Source organism: Hoplias malabaricus, chromosome X2 (assembly GCF_029633855.1).
Source record: "Hoplias malabaricus isolate fHopMal1 chromosome X2, fHopMal1.hap1, whole genome shotgun sequence".
Classification (NCBI taxonomy): domain Eukaryota; kingdom Metazoa; phylum Chordata; class Actinopteri; order Characiformes; family Erythrinidae; genus Hoplias; species Hoplias malabaricus.
Window position 1 is genome coordinate 17,165,621 of NC_089819.1, and position 16,683 is coordinate 17,182,303.

The following is a 16,683-nucleotide window of genomic DNA, read 5'->3' on the forward strand; positions in this document are numbered from 1 at the left end:
CTAGATCAGTGTGAAAGCCCACAGGTAGGAAGTAATTGCGTCTGTTAAGGCTGGGATACTGATGTCATGTCTGGCTTGGTGCTGATGCTTAATGACTGACGTCAATGGGGAAGCTTCATAGCTTAGTGCAGTGGGAGAGGAATGCAAGGCCAGAATGAATGCAGCTGTCTGCTGCCTTGTGCTCTTCACCCTTTCCACAGCATCTCTCTTGCGTGGGATAATTACAGATCGCTGCAAGTGTATTTTAACAGAGAGCGGAATGCCTGATGTGTTTCCTGTTCATTTCAGTTTAATTATCAGTACTTAGTTTTTAAATGTTTTTGTGTTTTGTTTTCTTAATTGGTTTTGTATAAATGTATGAGGGTATTTCGATGCAATACAATTCTATCTGACTTTGTACAAATATTGGTCAGTGTCCAGTATCACAGTACAGTGCTGTTATCTAATGAAAGAAACTGAGAAGAATAGTTTTTTTTTTTATTATTATTATTATTAATATTATTATTTTTTTGTCTCACCTATCTTTTTTTCCATGTTCTCTGTATCTGCACAGGTTCCACTTCATTCTACTTGAGTTTAGAGAGTCCAGTGATCTGCTGCCTTGGGCCCGTGATCCAGTATCTGACTGAGTTTAAGCTAGAGAGAGTTCTACTCTGTTCCAGGTACTACAGAATATACTCCCCTTACATTCAGAACCAGTCTAAATTTAAAAACTACAACAATGTTGGGGTTATTCTAATTCTAATGGTATTTTATTAGGATGCAGATGTTTAAAGTCTTGTCTTTCAATGTCCACACCATGGGCAACCACCAAACACAGTTTTTGTAATGAAATTAGTAACATGTATGCTCTCCATACTGTCAGTAGACCATTCCATTCCTAGCTTGGACATGAAGAACATGCTATACCTGTAAGAGGCTTTGGGCAAGACCCCTAATACTACATTCACATAAACCTGTAACATGATTAAACTCTAAGGCAGTCTAAGGCAGTGTCGGTCAAATGTTGTAATAGAAAATGACAGGTAGCTCTTTCATTTCTGAATCACCTAAAAATGCATTGTTTCATTCATGAACATTTTGTATGATGTGGAAACCAGAGAAGATTTGGGGGCAAATGAGGAATTTACATATAAATGCCTAATTTACATATAATTTGCCAGTAGCACACCCTAATTCTTGCATATATTTTGCTAGTGAGCCACTGAAATAAAATGTAATTCTTTGGCTCTTACACCAGTGGCTGTTCTTATTATCTCAGGGGGAGTGCACTGCTCCCCCTGCTGATCAAACTTTATAAGTGTTAAAATTTAAAGTAAACAAAACCTCTTAGACTTTTGAGGGAATTATGTGATCGTAAATTGTGGTTATTTCCTGGCACAACTTGTAGTGTCACTGTCACCTGTCTCGAGTTACTGTCTGTGTGGAGTTTGTGTTCCCCTCCGTTTCTGCAGATTTTTCTCTGTGATTTTGAGTATTATGGTTATTTTCTATTTTTATTCTTATTAGAGTTTTAGTAGGTGATGATGTTGTATTTTATCTGCATATCAAGCCTTTTAATTAATCACAGAAACTTTGATTGTGGCAGTTATACACTCGGTGGTTAATATTATCTTGTAATATTTCACACAAATGTTTCTGCTTCATACATGAGCTCTCTTGGTAATTTCTCAGGTGTAACCCCAGGGCTTGAGCAGGTAAATTAGATTAAATTTTCTGAGATGTTCACTCAAGGCACATGTGTGAAAGGAGTTGAGATCCTCATTAAAATTAAACAAGAGCCTTGTGAACAGATGCTGCTCTTAGATACAGAAGTTTAAAATCTTGGTTATGACTGACTGATTATGTGAAAATGCATCATTTGACTTCTCTCCAAGTGGATCCTATTTGCAGAACATTTCAAAACCAGGAAATATTCTGTGATATAGAAAGCCTTTTCAAAATTACTTTAATGACCTTAAGTAACATCATTTCATGCATCCTGTTTCAACAAGGTGCTAATTAGGAAGTCGTTACGGGCAAGTATCCCCTTTTATTAGTCTTTTTCTCCAGCACTACTAAGGCTCAGCCGCCACGCTTTGAAGCATAATGTGGCTGATTAGTTCCCTTTTGATTTACTGTTTTTGCTTCCTAATGTGTTCATGTACCTCACAGCTGTTTCTGTAAAGTTGTTTCATATGAGCTCAAACAAGAGCTGGTGGTTTCTTGAAGCCAGGCGAGGAGAGGCTGATTCATGATTTGTGTGGCACTTCAGGGTGGTGAGAAAGTTGTCTGAAACACACTGTAATTAAGGATTGATCAAGGGCATTATTTAAAAAGAAATAACAGGGCCCTGACCTTATAGTCTCCCAGAAAGAGCCGTAATTAACACGTATCACAGGCAGAAATGGGAGCCTTGTACTGTGCAGTTTGTGTTCACCATGTACTACAGTATGCTAGCTTACATTTGGGGATTCAGAATTTATTCACTGTGCTTCATTGCATGGTTTTCCTATGGTTAAATATCGTTTGACTCTCGGCTCCCTATGTAGTGCACTATATAGGTCATAAATAATAGCTTTTACATGCAGCAAGAGCCTTAAACATGAAAACAAAATAGTTCATTCTTGCCTTCTCTTTGCATGGCAGTGACACACACACACACACACACAGAGAAAGATGCTAGGTAGTTAGTGGATAGATGCCTTGCTCAAGTGCACCTCACACGCCGAATAGGAAGTCATTCCCGTTCTTGTGGAACATTTCGCATATTATGCTGTGCACTACTAAGGCAATAGGGAGCCAGTCGAGATTAACCAGAAATGGTGACAAATCATAACATCATTGAAAAATATATTTGAAGGTTACATTTTTCGAGGCTTGTGATAATGTTAAAATAGATGAAATACACTAGCAAACCCATAGTGCCACATGTAAAAACGTATGATGATGATTGATGTTTAAATTCAGTGTCATTGGCATAATGAGAAAACCTTCAGTCAGCTATTCGTTACTATGCAGCATATGCACTTACTATGCACTGGCTGTTTTAATTAACAGCTTCTCTATAATCGGTCTACAGTTACATAAGTCTTTTTGTGGTACCTAATTCTTGATTCTTTTACACGATTGATGAAATGTCGCTCAGGTTTAAGAGTTAACTGAGCCAATTTCATCCTTAAAACAAAACAGCTAATCATTTTTAGAATGAAAGCTTTTTATTAACTGTGTTTCCAAGGACGTTGTGTTTTTAGACAATTTTGAACATGTTTGAACAGTCAAAGGCACTTTCCTTATTTTGAAAAAATTCATCTGAAGATAAGTCACTGTAATAACTTATTACAATGTTATTCTTGAGCTGATGGTTGTTTTTTCTTTTTTTTAATTAATTTAATTTAATTTTATTTTTAAAATCTAGTTCATTTAAAAGGCTGTCAGATGATGCAGACCACATGGTGTTCAGTTCCACCACGCTGAAGAACTTGGAGATCTTTTGTAACCAGGTAAAGTATGTCTATGTATAGAATTAAAACACTGTGACACAGCAAAAAAAAAAAAAGAAAAAATCCAGTGCAGGCACACATACATGTGCAAGTGCACATGGACGATCACAGCTGTGTGCAGTGCCTTGCATTCATATTCATATATTTAATTCCCCCAGCGATGTAATGGCCACACACACTGTGTTTTTTTTTCCTAACTCTCAACATGACTCACTTAATAAGCCTCGCCGCTGTGAAATCATAACTATGTTCCCTCATTGCAGGCATTTGTGTAATGTCAGTTTAATGACCTTTTGCTCTTTTCTCCCAGACCACGGGCTCAGTGAAGGGCAGTCTGCTCTGGGTTCTGGACCATACCCGCACTCCATTCGGCAAGAGGCTGCTGAAGAAGTGGGTCAGCCAGCCCCTTAAGTCGGCATTGTGAGTCTCTATTTCCTCCAAAAAAAAAAAAGAAAAAGTTACCTCACTGTAACTGTTGGCATTGGACATTGACAGTGTGCGTCTTAAAAGAAGTGCATCATTTTATAATAGAAAACCATCAGAATAGGACTCTCTAAAATGTTCCTATGTTTTTTTTTTATTTAAAAGAATATATATTTAAGAAAGACAGCATTTGAAATTTATAATTCATTGAGGGAAAATCAAAGAGTCGGAACCAAAAAAGGTCTATTAATTTGTCAGTACAGAGTAAAAGAAACTGAAAAAAGTACTCTTACCATGTACCTCCATGAGCCCTTTGTATCATTCTTCTCAGAGAGATCTCTAATCGTCAGGATGCAGTGGCTGAGATCTTGTCTTCAGGGTCCAGTGTGTTGCCATCTGTCCAGACTCTGATCACCCGCCTGCCAGACCTGGAGAGAGGCCTCTGCAGCATCTACCATAAGAAGGTATGGCCAGTTTATGCATCTTCAAATAAAAACACTGCAAACATCCAGCGCCAGGGCATTGGCAGATCATAAGGAAATACATTTTTTAATGGTGTCCCCCAATTCCCATCTGACTCTTTAGAGGAAATTATTTTCCTGTTGGGTTAGAAGATTTTCCTCATCCCTGATTGTATATGAAGTTGTTCACTTGGCAACAAGTCTATATATATTGAAATTGTTATGTCTAAATATGGTGTTAGGTTCCACACTTGATAAACACACAGTCCTGTGCTTTGATAAACTGATGTGAAACATACATGTTTGCTGATGATTGTTTGCTTTGCCTGAGGCATCAGACTGAACATGGCAGCCTTGGGACCAAGTGAATTATGATTACAGGGTAACTAATCCATGAAAGTAGTTCTTTACCAGGGTAAGAAAAACAGCCAGTCCTCATTTAGCCAGCTTTAAGGGCCTGTACCCAATTAACACTTTACTTTAATTAATTTTTGAATTGCACTTGTTGAATGAGATCAGAACAGATCTGTGCACCAGTCTAGAAGTGTTCCTTTGTGATTCTTGACACTGATATATTTATACACCTTAAGCCTGTGTTAGTTTGTGAACTGCGGTCATAGCTGTTTTGGACAACGTGGCCAGTGTCAAGGTGGCGAGTTTCTGTTCTTCTCTTTTTTGCTATATACCAGTCACTTGACAATGGATGAAACATGTTATGGTATTATTATTGGGTTATTTTAAAAGATTACATGCTGCTGACAGGTGAAATTTTCTTGAATATTACACTTTAATTAATTATCTGTATTAATTAATTCTTTCATACTTTATGGAAATGTGGTTTAATTATTATAGTGTTTTAGTAAAAATGCAGAAAATGTTGCTTACAAATATTGTTGAAACTGATTTCACTGTGCTATGGTAAATACTTTTTTTTTTTAAATGATAAATGTCTGGATAGTGGTTTTACATCTACTGTACCTCTATATGGTCTTAGGAAAAATATTGTATATGTTTATTGGTTTGAAGATTTTTTTTTTTTTTCAGTTTCCAAGATAATTTTTCCAGTATATTTCTTTAACATGAAATTTAATGTAAACAACAACATGAAATGAGGATTGGTCCAAAAGAATCTGATGGTTTCTGTGTGTCAGCGTTGATTTGCTGTTTCCTGTGGCCTGTCAAAAATTATTTTCCCACACCTTGCTGTCATTATTAGTAAGCTGTAATTTTTCCTTTCTTTAAGATGTCTCCTTCTAAGCCTTTATTTCCAAGACCAGGGCTGTAGGGACACTGCTCAATGGTGTCTTTTCTTTGAACTGCTCAATTAACGTAATAAGCAGTGTTGGAACCTGATGGTCGTTGGAGGTGTGCTGGACACTGTGGAAGCATTGGAGGAGAAACGCTGTTCTCGTTAATCTGCTTCACCTGTTTGGTTCTGCTGTGTCATTCAGCAGGGCATGGACCAACATCAGTTTATAGACCACATTTCAGAAAATGAAATAACCAGTAGAGACACAAAATCAGATGAACAAAGGAGAAAAAATACACATTAAAATCAACCTTTTTTTTTTTTTGATACTTGGGACAGTTAATGCCAGTTTATTTTATTCTTATTTTACATGCGGTCAGTAGTTCACTGAGGAGCTGAACTTAGCACGTCCGCATTTAGCATTCTAGAGTCTATCGGCATATGTAATTGAAGCACACTGTGTGCTGATATATTTTCTATCACTGTTTAAAAGAAGCTCAGTACTGTTTAATTGTTTTTATTTTAAATCACAATTTGACTCTGTTATTAATATTTTTAATATTAATATAAAAAAAAAACTAGAAATTTGTATCATATTAAGGTTATATACCTCTTCCATTATTCATAATATTTTTTTGTTACAATATGGAAATCTTCAGTATCTCAGGGATCAGTATCTGCAGCAGAAATGCACTTTTGTCTCAGCTTCATCATGTTCTCATTGCAGCAGCGTAGTGTATGATTGTTCATCATGGAGAGTACAAAATAGATTTCGTGTTCAGTAATCCAGTATATTAGACTTGTGAAGTTTTCCCATTGGGCTCTCAGCCTGTTTTCCTTCAGCCTATATCAAGTTACCACACTCTAGAATTTTAATGATCACAGAGAGGGAGTCATTTTCTTTCATCATTGTGATTAGTTGGGTTGACTAGTAGTGAGCTGGATATGCCTCTGGGAGCATCGGCTACATGTTTATAAACAGTCTCAAAGTTCAAGCAATGCTTTAATTGGCTCTTGATGTAGTAGGCCAACTCAAAATATTGAGGAAAGTAATTTGCATATTTATTTTGAAGACAAATTTTCCTTGATCTAGTTGAAATATTATTCACAAGTGCATGCTGGGAATGAACACATTTAGAAATGTACACAAGATTCTTACTTGTACCTGATTTTGCTGATTTGCTGCATTCATTCTTTTTAATTTTTTAAATTTATTTTTTGTATATGCCCCAGTGTTCCACTCAGGAGTTCTTCCTCATCAGCAGCACTCTGTCCCGTTTGTGCACTGAGCTCCAAGCCCTCATCCCTGCAGTCCAGTCACAGCTTAGCTCCACCCTCTTAAAGAGTCTGCTTTTGGACACTCCCCAGCTCCTCAGCCCTGCCCACAACTTCCTCAAAGTGCTCAATGAGAAGGCTGCCAAGTGAGTGTACATGATATTTACCAGTATTTGTGAACACCCACTCGTCCAATATTTCTCCTGAAATCTATGGTGTCAGCATTTATTCAGGACTGACTAAATAAGATCATACATCCTTTCCATTCTTGACTCATGCTGTCATTCTCTGAGGCATTCTTCACTTGCAGAATTCATAAACAGTTTGAGCAGTTGGAAGAATTTGAGAGAGTTTGCTTTGTAGGGCTCCAGGAAATGGGACAGACTTATTGCGGTATTTCATGCTGTACCAGTCATGCGGATATTACCATAGCACACTGTAGGTGGCAGTGGATAGAAGGTGGCATGCACCAGCGACATGAAAGGTCTGTGAGAGCTATAGGAACCAGGGAGAGGAAGAACCGACCGATTGTCCAACATGTGCCGAGTGATCCATCAGCCATGACTGCATACATCCAGTGGGCACTGATGCTCTCCATGTTCTGCTAGTGCCAGCACCATTGGCAGACGGCTGCACGACGCAGGACTACATGCATGCAGACTGCTATGACGACTGCTTTAACACCATGTCATTATCACCAAATATGCCAGACTTTCATGGAGTCACTCAGAATGGCAGTGTGTCATCTTCAGTGATGAGTCCCTCTGTTGTCTTTGTCGAGACTACCAATGAATCTATGTGTGGAGGCACCATGGTCAACTTCAGTATGAATAGTTTGTTCAAAACTCTACCCCTGTCAACAGCTATCAGCACTCCACCTCAACCTCAACTGCATGAGAATATTCCAACTACATGGGATGGACTCTACAACTCCATTCTGAAATGTCTGGCATTTTGTTAGTAAAAATTCCCGCTCTGACATTTCAGTACGTGTAGCTCACTTTCTTCTGGGTGTATTTACAACTTTTTATGGCGTAGATGATAACAGTGCTGCACTCCACATGACTGATAGGGGTTTTGACTTGTAGCTGGGGCAGAAACACCAGATTAAACAAATGGTCCATGGGTAAGACTCCTAACACTAAATTTGCTTGCATCAGTAACATAATCAAATTATAAACCACTCTTGATGAGTATCTGCCAAATTCCAACGTAATATTTAAATTTGCTTCTTTAGGACTGGAAATAAGACTGAGCTGTTTGTGGATCTCACCGATTTTCCCATTATCCGGGAGAGGAAAGATGAGATTCAGGCTGTTCTCTCAGAGATCATGGAGCACCGGCGAGAGCTTTGCCTCATCCTCCGAAAACCGTCACTGGACTACACCACTGTATCTGGACAAGAGGTACGGCCACCAGACATTCTGCTTCTTTCACCTCTTCAGTCAATAACCCTACCCCCCCTCTCTTTCTCTTTCTTTCTTTCTTTTTCTTTCTTTCACTTCTCTTGAAAATAAACATTAAAGCTTTATGTGCACCAAAGACCCCTGAAGTGAGCGAATGTGAATCTGTGTTATTATGTTCAAATGTCTGTAGACATCTCCATTAAGAAAACACAGCAATTTGTGAAGACAGCGTGACAGTATATTGCTTTAAACATTTGGCATCAATATTCATTTAACCCTTTCATGTCAAACTAGTGTTTTCTACATTTTTAATTTTCCTACACTATATAATTACTACATAATTGTAGGTTGCTTCACACTTAAATTCATTTTTCATTCTATGACAGGTCTGAATCTGTGCATCAGTTTTGTGTATTTGTTTCAGTATCAAGAAATGAAAGACATGATAAAAATTATTATTTTTCAGGACTGTACACCTAGTTGAAAGCAGCTAAGGATTTAGTTGTTGTTGTAGCATGATACCACTGCCCTCCATATAGATATCTGGGGTTAGGTTTCCTACTGTGTTTCTTTAAGAAGTGTGGCAAGACTCCTAACAGTACATTTAGATAACAGTAGAGTTACTGAGTGAATGAATTATTGTATTATGTCTGCCAAGTGCTTAAAAATAAATCTAAAGTTTGTGCGGCAATACCCTACCCACCAATCATTATGCCCCGCCAAACCTATTTTATACATGGTCTCAAGAGGTATAAAATAACACGTAATGTGAAACTATATGATGTCATGGTTTTCAGATGATATAATCACAATTTAATAAAATAACTAATACATTATCATCAATTTCAAAATGATAGTCTTTTCTGCCTAAAATTCTCAAATATGCAGATGATTGCTCCCACACTTTTGGTAGAAATTCTCCACCTGTTTTTGAGAACTGCAAGTGAGAAATAATTAATATAAAATCAGAGTGCAGAAGGTAAAAGGACAATCTCTGAAATGTCACAGTTTGTATGCTATCCCAGCCCTGCGTCTCCATCTGTTGCCTCCACTTACCGCTCATGCATAAACAACGGCTTTTTCTCCCACAGAGCACAGACACTGGCCCTTTCTTGCCACTGTCTGCAGTCTAAACAATCTTCACTCACCCAGTTGCCTGATTGACAGTGTTTTTTTTTCAGTGTTCTCTCTAGTCCAGTTTGGTGTCGCTATACTTACGGCGGCATCAGCGTCTTAAGAACTGTGACCCTCACTCTCTTCATCAAACAAGACACAGCGCTTTAGTGAAGGAGCTTGTGATGAGACACAGCAATCAGACAGTCTGATACACACTAAACTACTTTACTAGATTTTGGAGAAACGCTGTCTGATGGTAATTTCCAGAGGGAAACGGCCATTTATTTTATTTTTAGGTTTATTTTTATTTCATTTAACGAGTCATCTTTATAACATTTCCTGTCTAGCAAAAGGAGCTACCTGAGGGAAAGTAAAACACATGTTGACTTTGGTAGCTCACAAAACACTGACTCTTATTGCACAGTGTGTCGGTTGGCATGTACTCAAGATTCCGAGATTAATGTCCAGATTCACTGACATTTTTTATAATATCCCTTTTAGTCTCTGTCTCCTTGACAATGAACCAAGCTACATTCTTTGCTTTTGATTGAAATCTAAACCCATAAAAGCATTTGATATTGTGTTTGAAAATACTGCTGTGCCCTTGACCCAGATCCAGACAGTGTGATAATAATGGACATAATTTAGCTTTAAAACAAAAGAGATTAGCACATGTTCCATTTAAAGATGATCCATATCCAGTACCAGGTACTGGCCAAAATATGTGGTAAATACTGTCCTGGATCCTGAATGAGGGGAAAAAATGAATGCTTCCAAACCAATTGTCTTTAAATCTAACCAGAAATAGCATACTCTCATCGTGTGCTTTCCTGCGGTTAGCTGTGTGTCGTTTCTTACAGAGCTGTTGAATTCTATTAAAATCCTTTAAAGATGTGTTTAAAACAATTGTTATTCATTAAATCCTGCATTGGTTTGGCTGATACTTGAATTGTCAGTATTATAAAAGAAAATGCAGTATGTGGTATCTCTAGCTGCAATACATTACAAAGCCTGAACAAACATTATAGCTTGTGAACATCTGTGCAGCATATTGTACATAACATCTGTATGATTTCTGATTCATGTTCTGTCAGAAGTGTGGTTTTGGAACTTCATAAGTAGCAGATATTATTTAAACCTGACAAAAACATGGTTGTGACTGCTTTCTTTTAAAACAAATAGGAAATTAGAGGTGCAGATTCAAATCTGTCAGAAAATGAAATGTAAATATATCATTATGCAATAACTCATTTAGTTCACACCCACATACATCATTTTGCAAATTGTCACTATCCAATGAAAACCATTTATCTCCCAAAATAGCAACCTTAAAGGAGAAGGGAAAAAACTTATTATTTAAATTTCAATGCAAGTGAATTTAAAAAGATTTTATTCTGAGTTATTTTGGAGCTATTATTTGGACCACTATAATTTCTACTGGTCTATTCATCATGAAATTATCACATGGTGTAACGGACAGTTGCTGTGTTCAAATGATGTAGTAAACTAAAACTCCACAAAAATGGAGATGTGTGTTTTTAATCGGGGGAAAAAAGCTATTAATGTGAGGCTTACACATTAATAGCCCAGGTGTTCATTAAAAAAAAGAGGGAATAATATTATACTTTCACAACACACACACAGCTGTTTGCGATGTATATGCTATACATTCTCCAGCATGTTTCCTTTATCACAGTAAAGCTGACTTGGTTTACACTTCTCTGATTGCAGGTCTCTGTGTTAGTGTTTACAGTGTATTTAAGCTCAGCGGTAATAGATGCCTGTATGCTGTGAGCCGCTAATCCTTAATCTATCTACATTCATTCATCTGTCATAGTAGCGATTGAGTCAGTGAAAGATAGAATCCCATTCTTTAAACCCTTTAAGATTTTAAAAGGTTTGTGTGCAAGTTTATTTTTTCTTTCTTTCTCTCTCTCAGTTTCTTATTGAGGTAAAGAACAGTATGTCTTCAGTTGTCCCTCCAGACTGGGTCAAAATCAACAGGTGAGTCTTATCCACTGATACATTCACCCCAGTCTGATACCATTAGATTTTATATGTTCAGTTTTTCATGTTTCTGTTCATACACTTTCTGCTATAATAAATAATGCAAAAGAAAAGGGGCTTAGAAATTATACACTGAACCAAAATAAATAATACCAGAAGTGAAAAACTTTTTTTAAGAGTACACCAGAAACAAAAACTGTGAAAAATAGCTCATTTTGATATCCTAAAATCGTAGGTTAGATTTTTTTTTCTTTTCATTTTTTATGGATAGAAACAAATTTGTCATTCTCTCACGTTCTTAATTCCTCTTCATTTTGTTATAAAATAAATATTATTATTATAAAATTTTTCAAAGTAACCTCCAGGAGATGAATGATTTAAAATAGGTTTAGTAAAAAAAACATCTCGTACATATAATGGCCTTTTTGCTATGAAGATGAACAATGGGGGGGGGACTTCTCCAGTTCATTCTTGCTTGGATTTCAGTGTTGATGATATCCTCCTTTGTCAATCCAGCACTAAGGTGGTGGGCCGCTATCACTCCCCTTTCATTGTGGAGAAAAACAAGCGTCTGCTGCAGCTGCGGGAACAGCTGGTCATTGACTGCAGCCGAGAGTGGACCAACTTTCTCCAGTACGTACTTCATTAACTGCCAGTGGCTTTTTTTAAATAACAGGTTTTCCAATGCTCATCTTTTCTGTTATCCTGCTTGAACAGCCTCAGTTTGGAAGAGGTTTGAGAATGAGTTGATAAGTTGGATCAGGAGTGTGGGGAGTAAAGGGAAATCCCAGAATGTGCAGAACACGTACTCCAGCTCCAAAGTTGAGAACCACTGCTTTTAAAGCGTTCTTCCTGGCTTGCACATTCTCATCTGCTCTACTCAATTTCGATTATATTATTTATGAACTTTCAGATTCATGCTGAAGGTCTTTTAAATGCTTTGCTCTTGTTTGCCTGCAGGATGTAGGATTAACTGTAAAATGTCACATCCTATGCCTCTGTGGAGATTGTCTGACCAGTGCCATTTCACCTCACTCTCCTTGTTCTCCTAGGTTATTTGGAGAGCATTACTATATCTTGAGGAAAGCAGTGGGTCACCTAGCAACCCTGGACTGTCTCTTCTCTTTGGCTCAAGTCGCTAAAGAGAACAATTACAGCAGGTGTCGTAATGAACTTTGTCATCTTTTATATTAAGCTCTAGTGTTTCACATGGTTTCATATTCTCACATTAGGGCTGTGTGTGTGTTAGTCTGGAGTTTAGTCTGTAAAACTGAGGCTATGAAAAGAAGCATAGATAACTTTTAGCTTTGTTTTCAACTTTTAGCTTTTGTTTCAGAGATAAAAATATACCAATTTTTTCCCTTCATGATAATAATACAGCAAAAATAAATATGCCTCTTTGTTTCTAAAGAATAAAGTGAGATTAGAATATTGTCAGGTAAAAAAAAAGTAATAATTTTGTTACACAACATATAAATAAATATGTAACATAAATGCAACACTGAGAATGATCCACCACCCAAATCATACCTGCTCAGGGAGGTTCTGACCACTGAAGAACAGGGTGAAAGGGGACCAACAAAGTATGCAGAGCAAAGGACTGACCACAGCCTGCAACTGTAAAATAGAATGGAGTATATGTGTCCTTTTAATTTGCTGTATGATACATGATGTTACAGTCTATTTCAGACTAGATTTGTTACACAATCCACCAGCTTATATGTTTTTTTTTTCCTCTGGTAACCAATGCAGCTTATTGGAATGATGTCCTGTGTAGTGTTCTTTGAAAAGATGCAGGCAAACTTGGGACGGTGTCCTCGCGCTTTGTGTTGCCGTAAAAAGCGCATTTTTCGCACCTCAGATAGCCTGGCTTTTCTCTCGTGTTCTGCAGGAGGTGTTTGAATTTCCTTACATAAGCTGGGCTTGAGGATCGAGAGTGGGGGGACCCCAGAGGACCCTCACTCCGGCTCTCCCTGGCCAGCAGCGGGCTCCAGCCCGCCCCCGGTGCGCACTCCCTCTGCTGCTCACAGGCTGTGTGGGGGAGTGGATTTGACTTTGAAGGCCGAGGTTTACGCCAACTACACCCCCTCCGCTCATTCTCCTCCACCCCCTCCCTCCTGTTCCACTGAGCACAAAGACGTTCCCTACACCACACTTCCAAACCTATATATATTTTGCCATTGATCTCCTCTCCTATATCATTGTACTTGCATTTCTTTGTTCCAGTCTGTTTCGTAAGAAGGGAAGTTATGTGGATGGAGACATAATCGTTTTACAGAGATCCACATGCAGCGAGACACAAAGTTGTATTCCAAAAATGTTAAAGTGTCAGGTACTTATTCAGTTGTCAGTAATATTTCAGGATGGAAAGAAACCTACAGGAAGAATTAAAACTAGAAACTTTTTTTTTTCCTCAGGATGTGATTAATATAATATTAAAATTAGTAGGTCAAAAATTTTTGTGCTACCTAGTGACAACAAAAAGAACACAAGCCTTCAGTGACGTTTCTCTGAATATGTTGAACTGTATTAATTCACAGATTAAAAAGCTTTTGTTTATTATTTTATATATATATATATATATATATATATATATATATATATAGTTTTTTTTTTAAATGTATGGCCAACACCACTTACAAGTTTAAAAGATATCACTTTCTGGAAGAGAGCGTGACTGTACTTCCTACCTGCACATATCAAATATAGTTAGCTGATTGAAAGTTACAGTATTGCTGTTGCCTAGCAACAGAGTGAATAGGTAATAACACTCCTCTGATCAACTATGCAAATATTTATTATTGTTATTATAATAACATCACATCACTCACTGCATTTAGTTAATATGCTAATGAATAAAAATATAAACTATATGTATAGGTTTATTTGCATTTTTATCGTGTTTTTTGTATTCCTGTTGTCTGTTCCATAATCTCAGTTTTTCTGTAATGTGCTATGTGCAGGCCGGAGATTCTGGAGGAAGAACGTCACATAGTGATCAGGGAAGGCAGACACCCGGTTATTGACATGCTGATGGGAGAACAGGACCAGTATGTGCCCAATGACACTGAGCTCCAGGTGAGGACCCATTAAAGAACTTTATAATCAGTCAGTATCTCTAATCTGAAATCTTCAAGTTTCAAACAGTGACACAAACTTCCCATGTCTGTATATTCTTTCCATATTTTCTGGCATGGTAAGCACCAAAGCCTAGCTCAAGTAGAAGCATCTGGCCCTTTGTGTTGTCTTGCCTCCTTCAGTCATCATTCTTCCACCACCGTACGTTGGCATGGAATAAAGTTGCAAATTACACTGATTTATATTTAACAGCTTTTAAATGTGCCCTCTTCCTCTCCTTCTAGCTCTTTTATTTACTGTAATGTACAGTGTGCATGAAAACACATGAAGCTACCATAATGAGTAGAACAGGAAGCAAAACAGAAAAAAAACTTTGCAAAAGACATAATATTGTGTGTTTACTCCAATACAGCCTCACGGAATTCTTCTTATTAGATTATTTTGCCATGCGCTATGTTAAATAAGATGAGTGTAGACTGTGGTTATATTGTCACTGTCAAATAAACATCTTGTCTCTCTGGTTTTTTTTTTTAGTCCATCTGCTGCTTTGCATACATTCTAACTCTTTTTCAAGTTGTTCTTAAGTTGTCAGGCCCACCTCAGATATTCTCTGGTATGAGAATAACACAATAGTGTCTTAGTTTTGGGCTGATGGCACATTTGCCAGTGTGGTGATAGCATTGGTTTGAGGTCAGTGTAGTTAAAATCTTAAACACAGTGATCTCCTAAGAACTTGAGTGGCCATTTTAAGAAATGTTCAAATACATATAAAAATTCACTGTTTCTGAACACATAGCGTGTTGTGTGTGATTTCTGAGAATGCACATTATGTTGTAAAACAATATTTAGATATACATAATTTAAAATTTGTTGGATTTGATGAATGCAATCATTATTTGATTGATGAAGAGATAAAATACACTGTGATTGGCTTCAGGGCTCCTGCATACTGCTGTGCCATGTTCAAAGGTTTGTAGACAAAAACTCATCAGTAAATTTAGCTTCCTTATGGTGCACCTACTGTGGACTTAAATGTTGTGCTCACACTATAATCTGTATAAGAAAGCATGACATTAAATGGGAGGTTCGGTAGCAGCTGCATTTAAGTGTTTATGCCCAGTGTTAAGCGTCAGCTAGTGTATAAATCCCCCAAAAATTTGGCAGCATAGAAGTGTGATTGATAGTGGTGTATTCATTTAAGATTTGATATGTGTTTGTAATCCAAATCCTACTTATCATCCAAAATCATTTTTGCTGTACCTTACCATAGTAATGTTCTGTTGGCAAAGTTTAGAAGAGTAGAAGCTACTGTTGTAGAAAGTGGAGAAATGTGACTTACTGACACCCTTCATTTCAGGAGAGGTATTGGATGAGCAGGTGTCCACACTTAGTATTGTTTAGAGTATGTTGAGCGACAGTTTATACATGATAAATTACACAATCCAATCTACAATCTGCAGTCTCTCACCATTTATATGACATGCTGATCAGTTCTTATGATTTGTTTAATCTGTTTTCATTACAGGTGACATTATTAATGTCTGCATTGGCCAAAGCCTCTTTGAAATCCTGCTGCCTGTAGATGTGGGGGAGGTTTATGAAGCATGGTTTTATCTAAGGCTTTTAGATTCAGCAAATAGAAGGCTGTGGGTGGTGCACTGATGTCAGTGTATGCCCTGTCTTTTTACAGAAGGTTAATCCTTTTTTACCAGTGAGGAAATGCAACTGAACCATTGGCCAATTTTACTGAATTGTACCAGTGTGCCTATCTCTCGCTCTTTTTTTTGCGCACTATATCACTTTCATTCTCTTTCTCATCTGTTTGTTCACTCATTACTTCTCTCTCTCTCTCTTTACATATATCAGCACCATTGGATTGTTTCCCTTCAAATCTAGATGAAATTCATCTGCCATCTGTAATAATGTCATGCTAAGCCATTTGTACACAGCCTCATTATCCTAGAAGCAATGCTATTAGATAGAAGCTCGGATCATTTAAAAATGCAAGAGTTTTAATCTCAAATAGGTCAAACAGTTTGAAAATGCACCATTTCAAAATGTATTTATTTATTTATTTTAGAAAAACTTTCTAACTGAAAAGTCCTCCTCCATCTTCTTGCACATATTGTGCAGATGCTTCATTCAGTGTATTTTCTTAAATGCAGAAAATATGAAAGAGTAAGTTA

General features: G+C 37.3%; 1 protein-coding gene across 2 annotated transcripts in view; it reads left to right on the forward strand.

Moving 5' to 3' along the window:
- LOC136677548 (DNA mismatch repair protein Msh3-like) overlaps positions 1-16,683 on the forward strand; it is a 62,011-nt gene that overhangs the window by 23,560 nt on the left and 21,768 nt on the right. For both annotated transcript variants that reach the window (XM_066655130.1, XM_066655131.1), the window contains exons 10-19: positions 554-662; positions 3,398-3,482; positions 3,793-3,902; positions 4,237-4,369; positions 6,849-7,036; positions 8,128-8,296; positions 11,352-11,416; positions 11,936-12,052; positions 12,472-12,579; positions 14,383-14,497. In XM_066655130.1, coding sequence (XP_066511227.1) covers positions 554-662; positions 3,398-3,482; positions 3,793-3,902; positions 4,237-4,369; positions 6,849-7,036; positions 8,128-8,296; positions 11,352-11,416; positions 11,936-12,052; positions 12,472-12,579; positions 14,383-14,497 — 1,199 coding nt within the window. The remainder of the gene's footprint in view (positions 1-553; positions 663-3,397; positions 3,483-3,792; positions 3,903-4,236; positions 4,370-6,848; positions 7,037-8,127; positions 8,297-11,351; positions 11,417-11,935; positions 12,053-12,471; positions 12,580-14,382; positions 14,498-16,683) is intronic.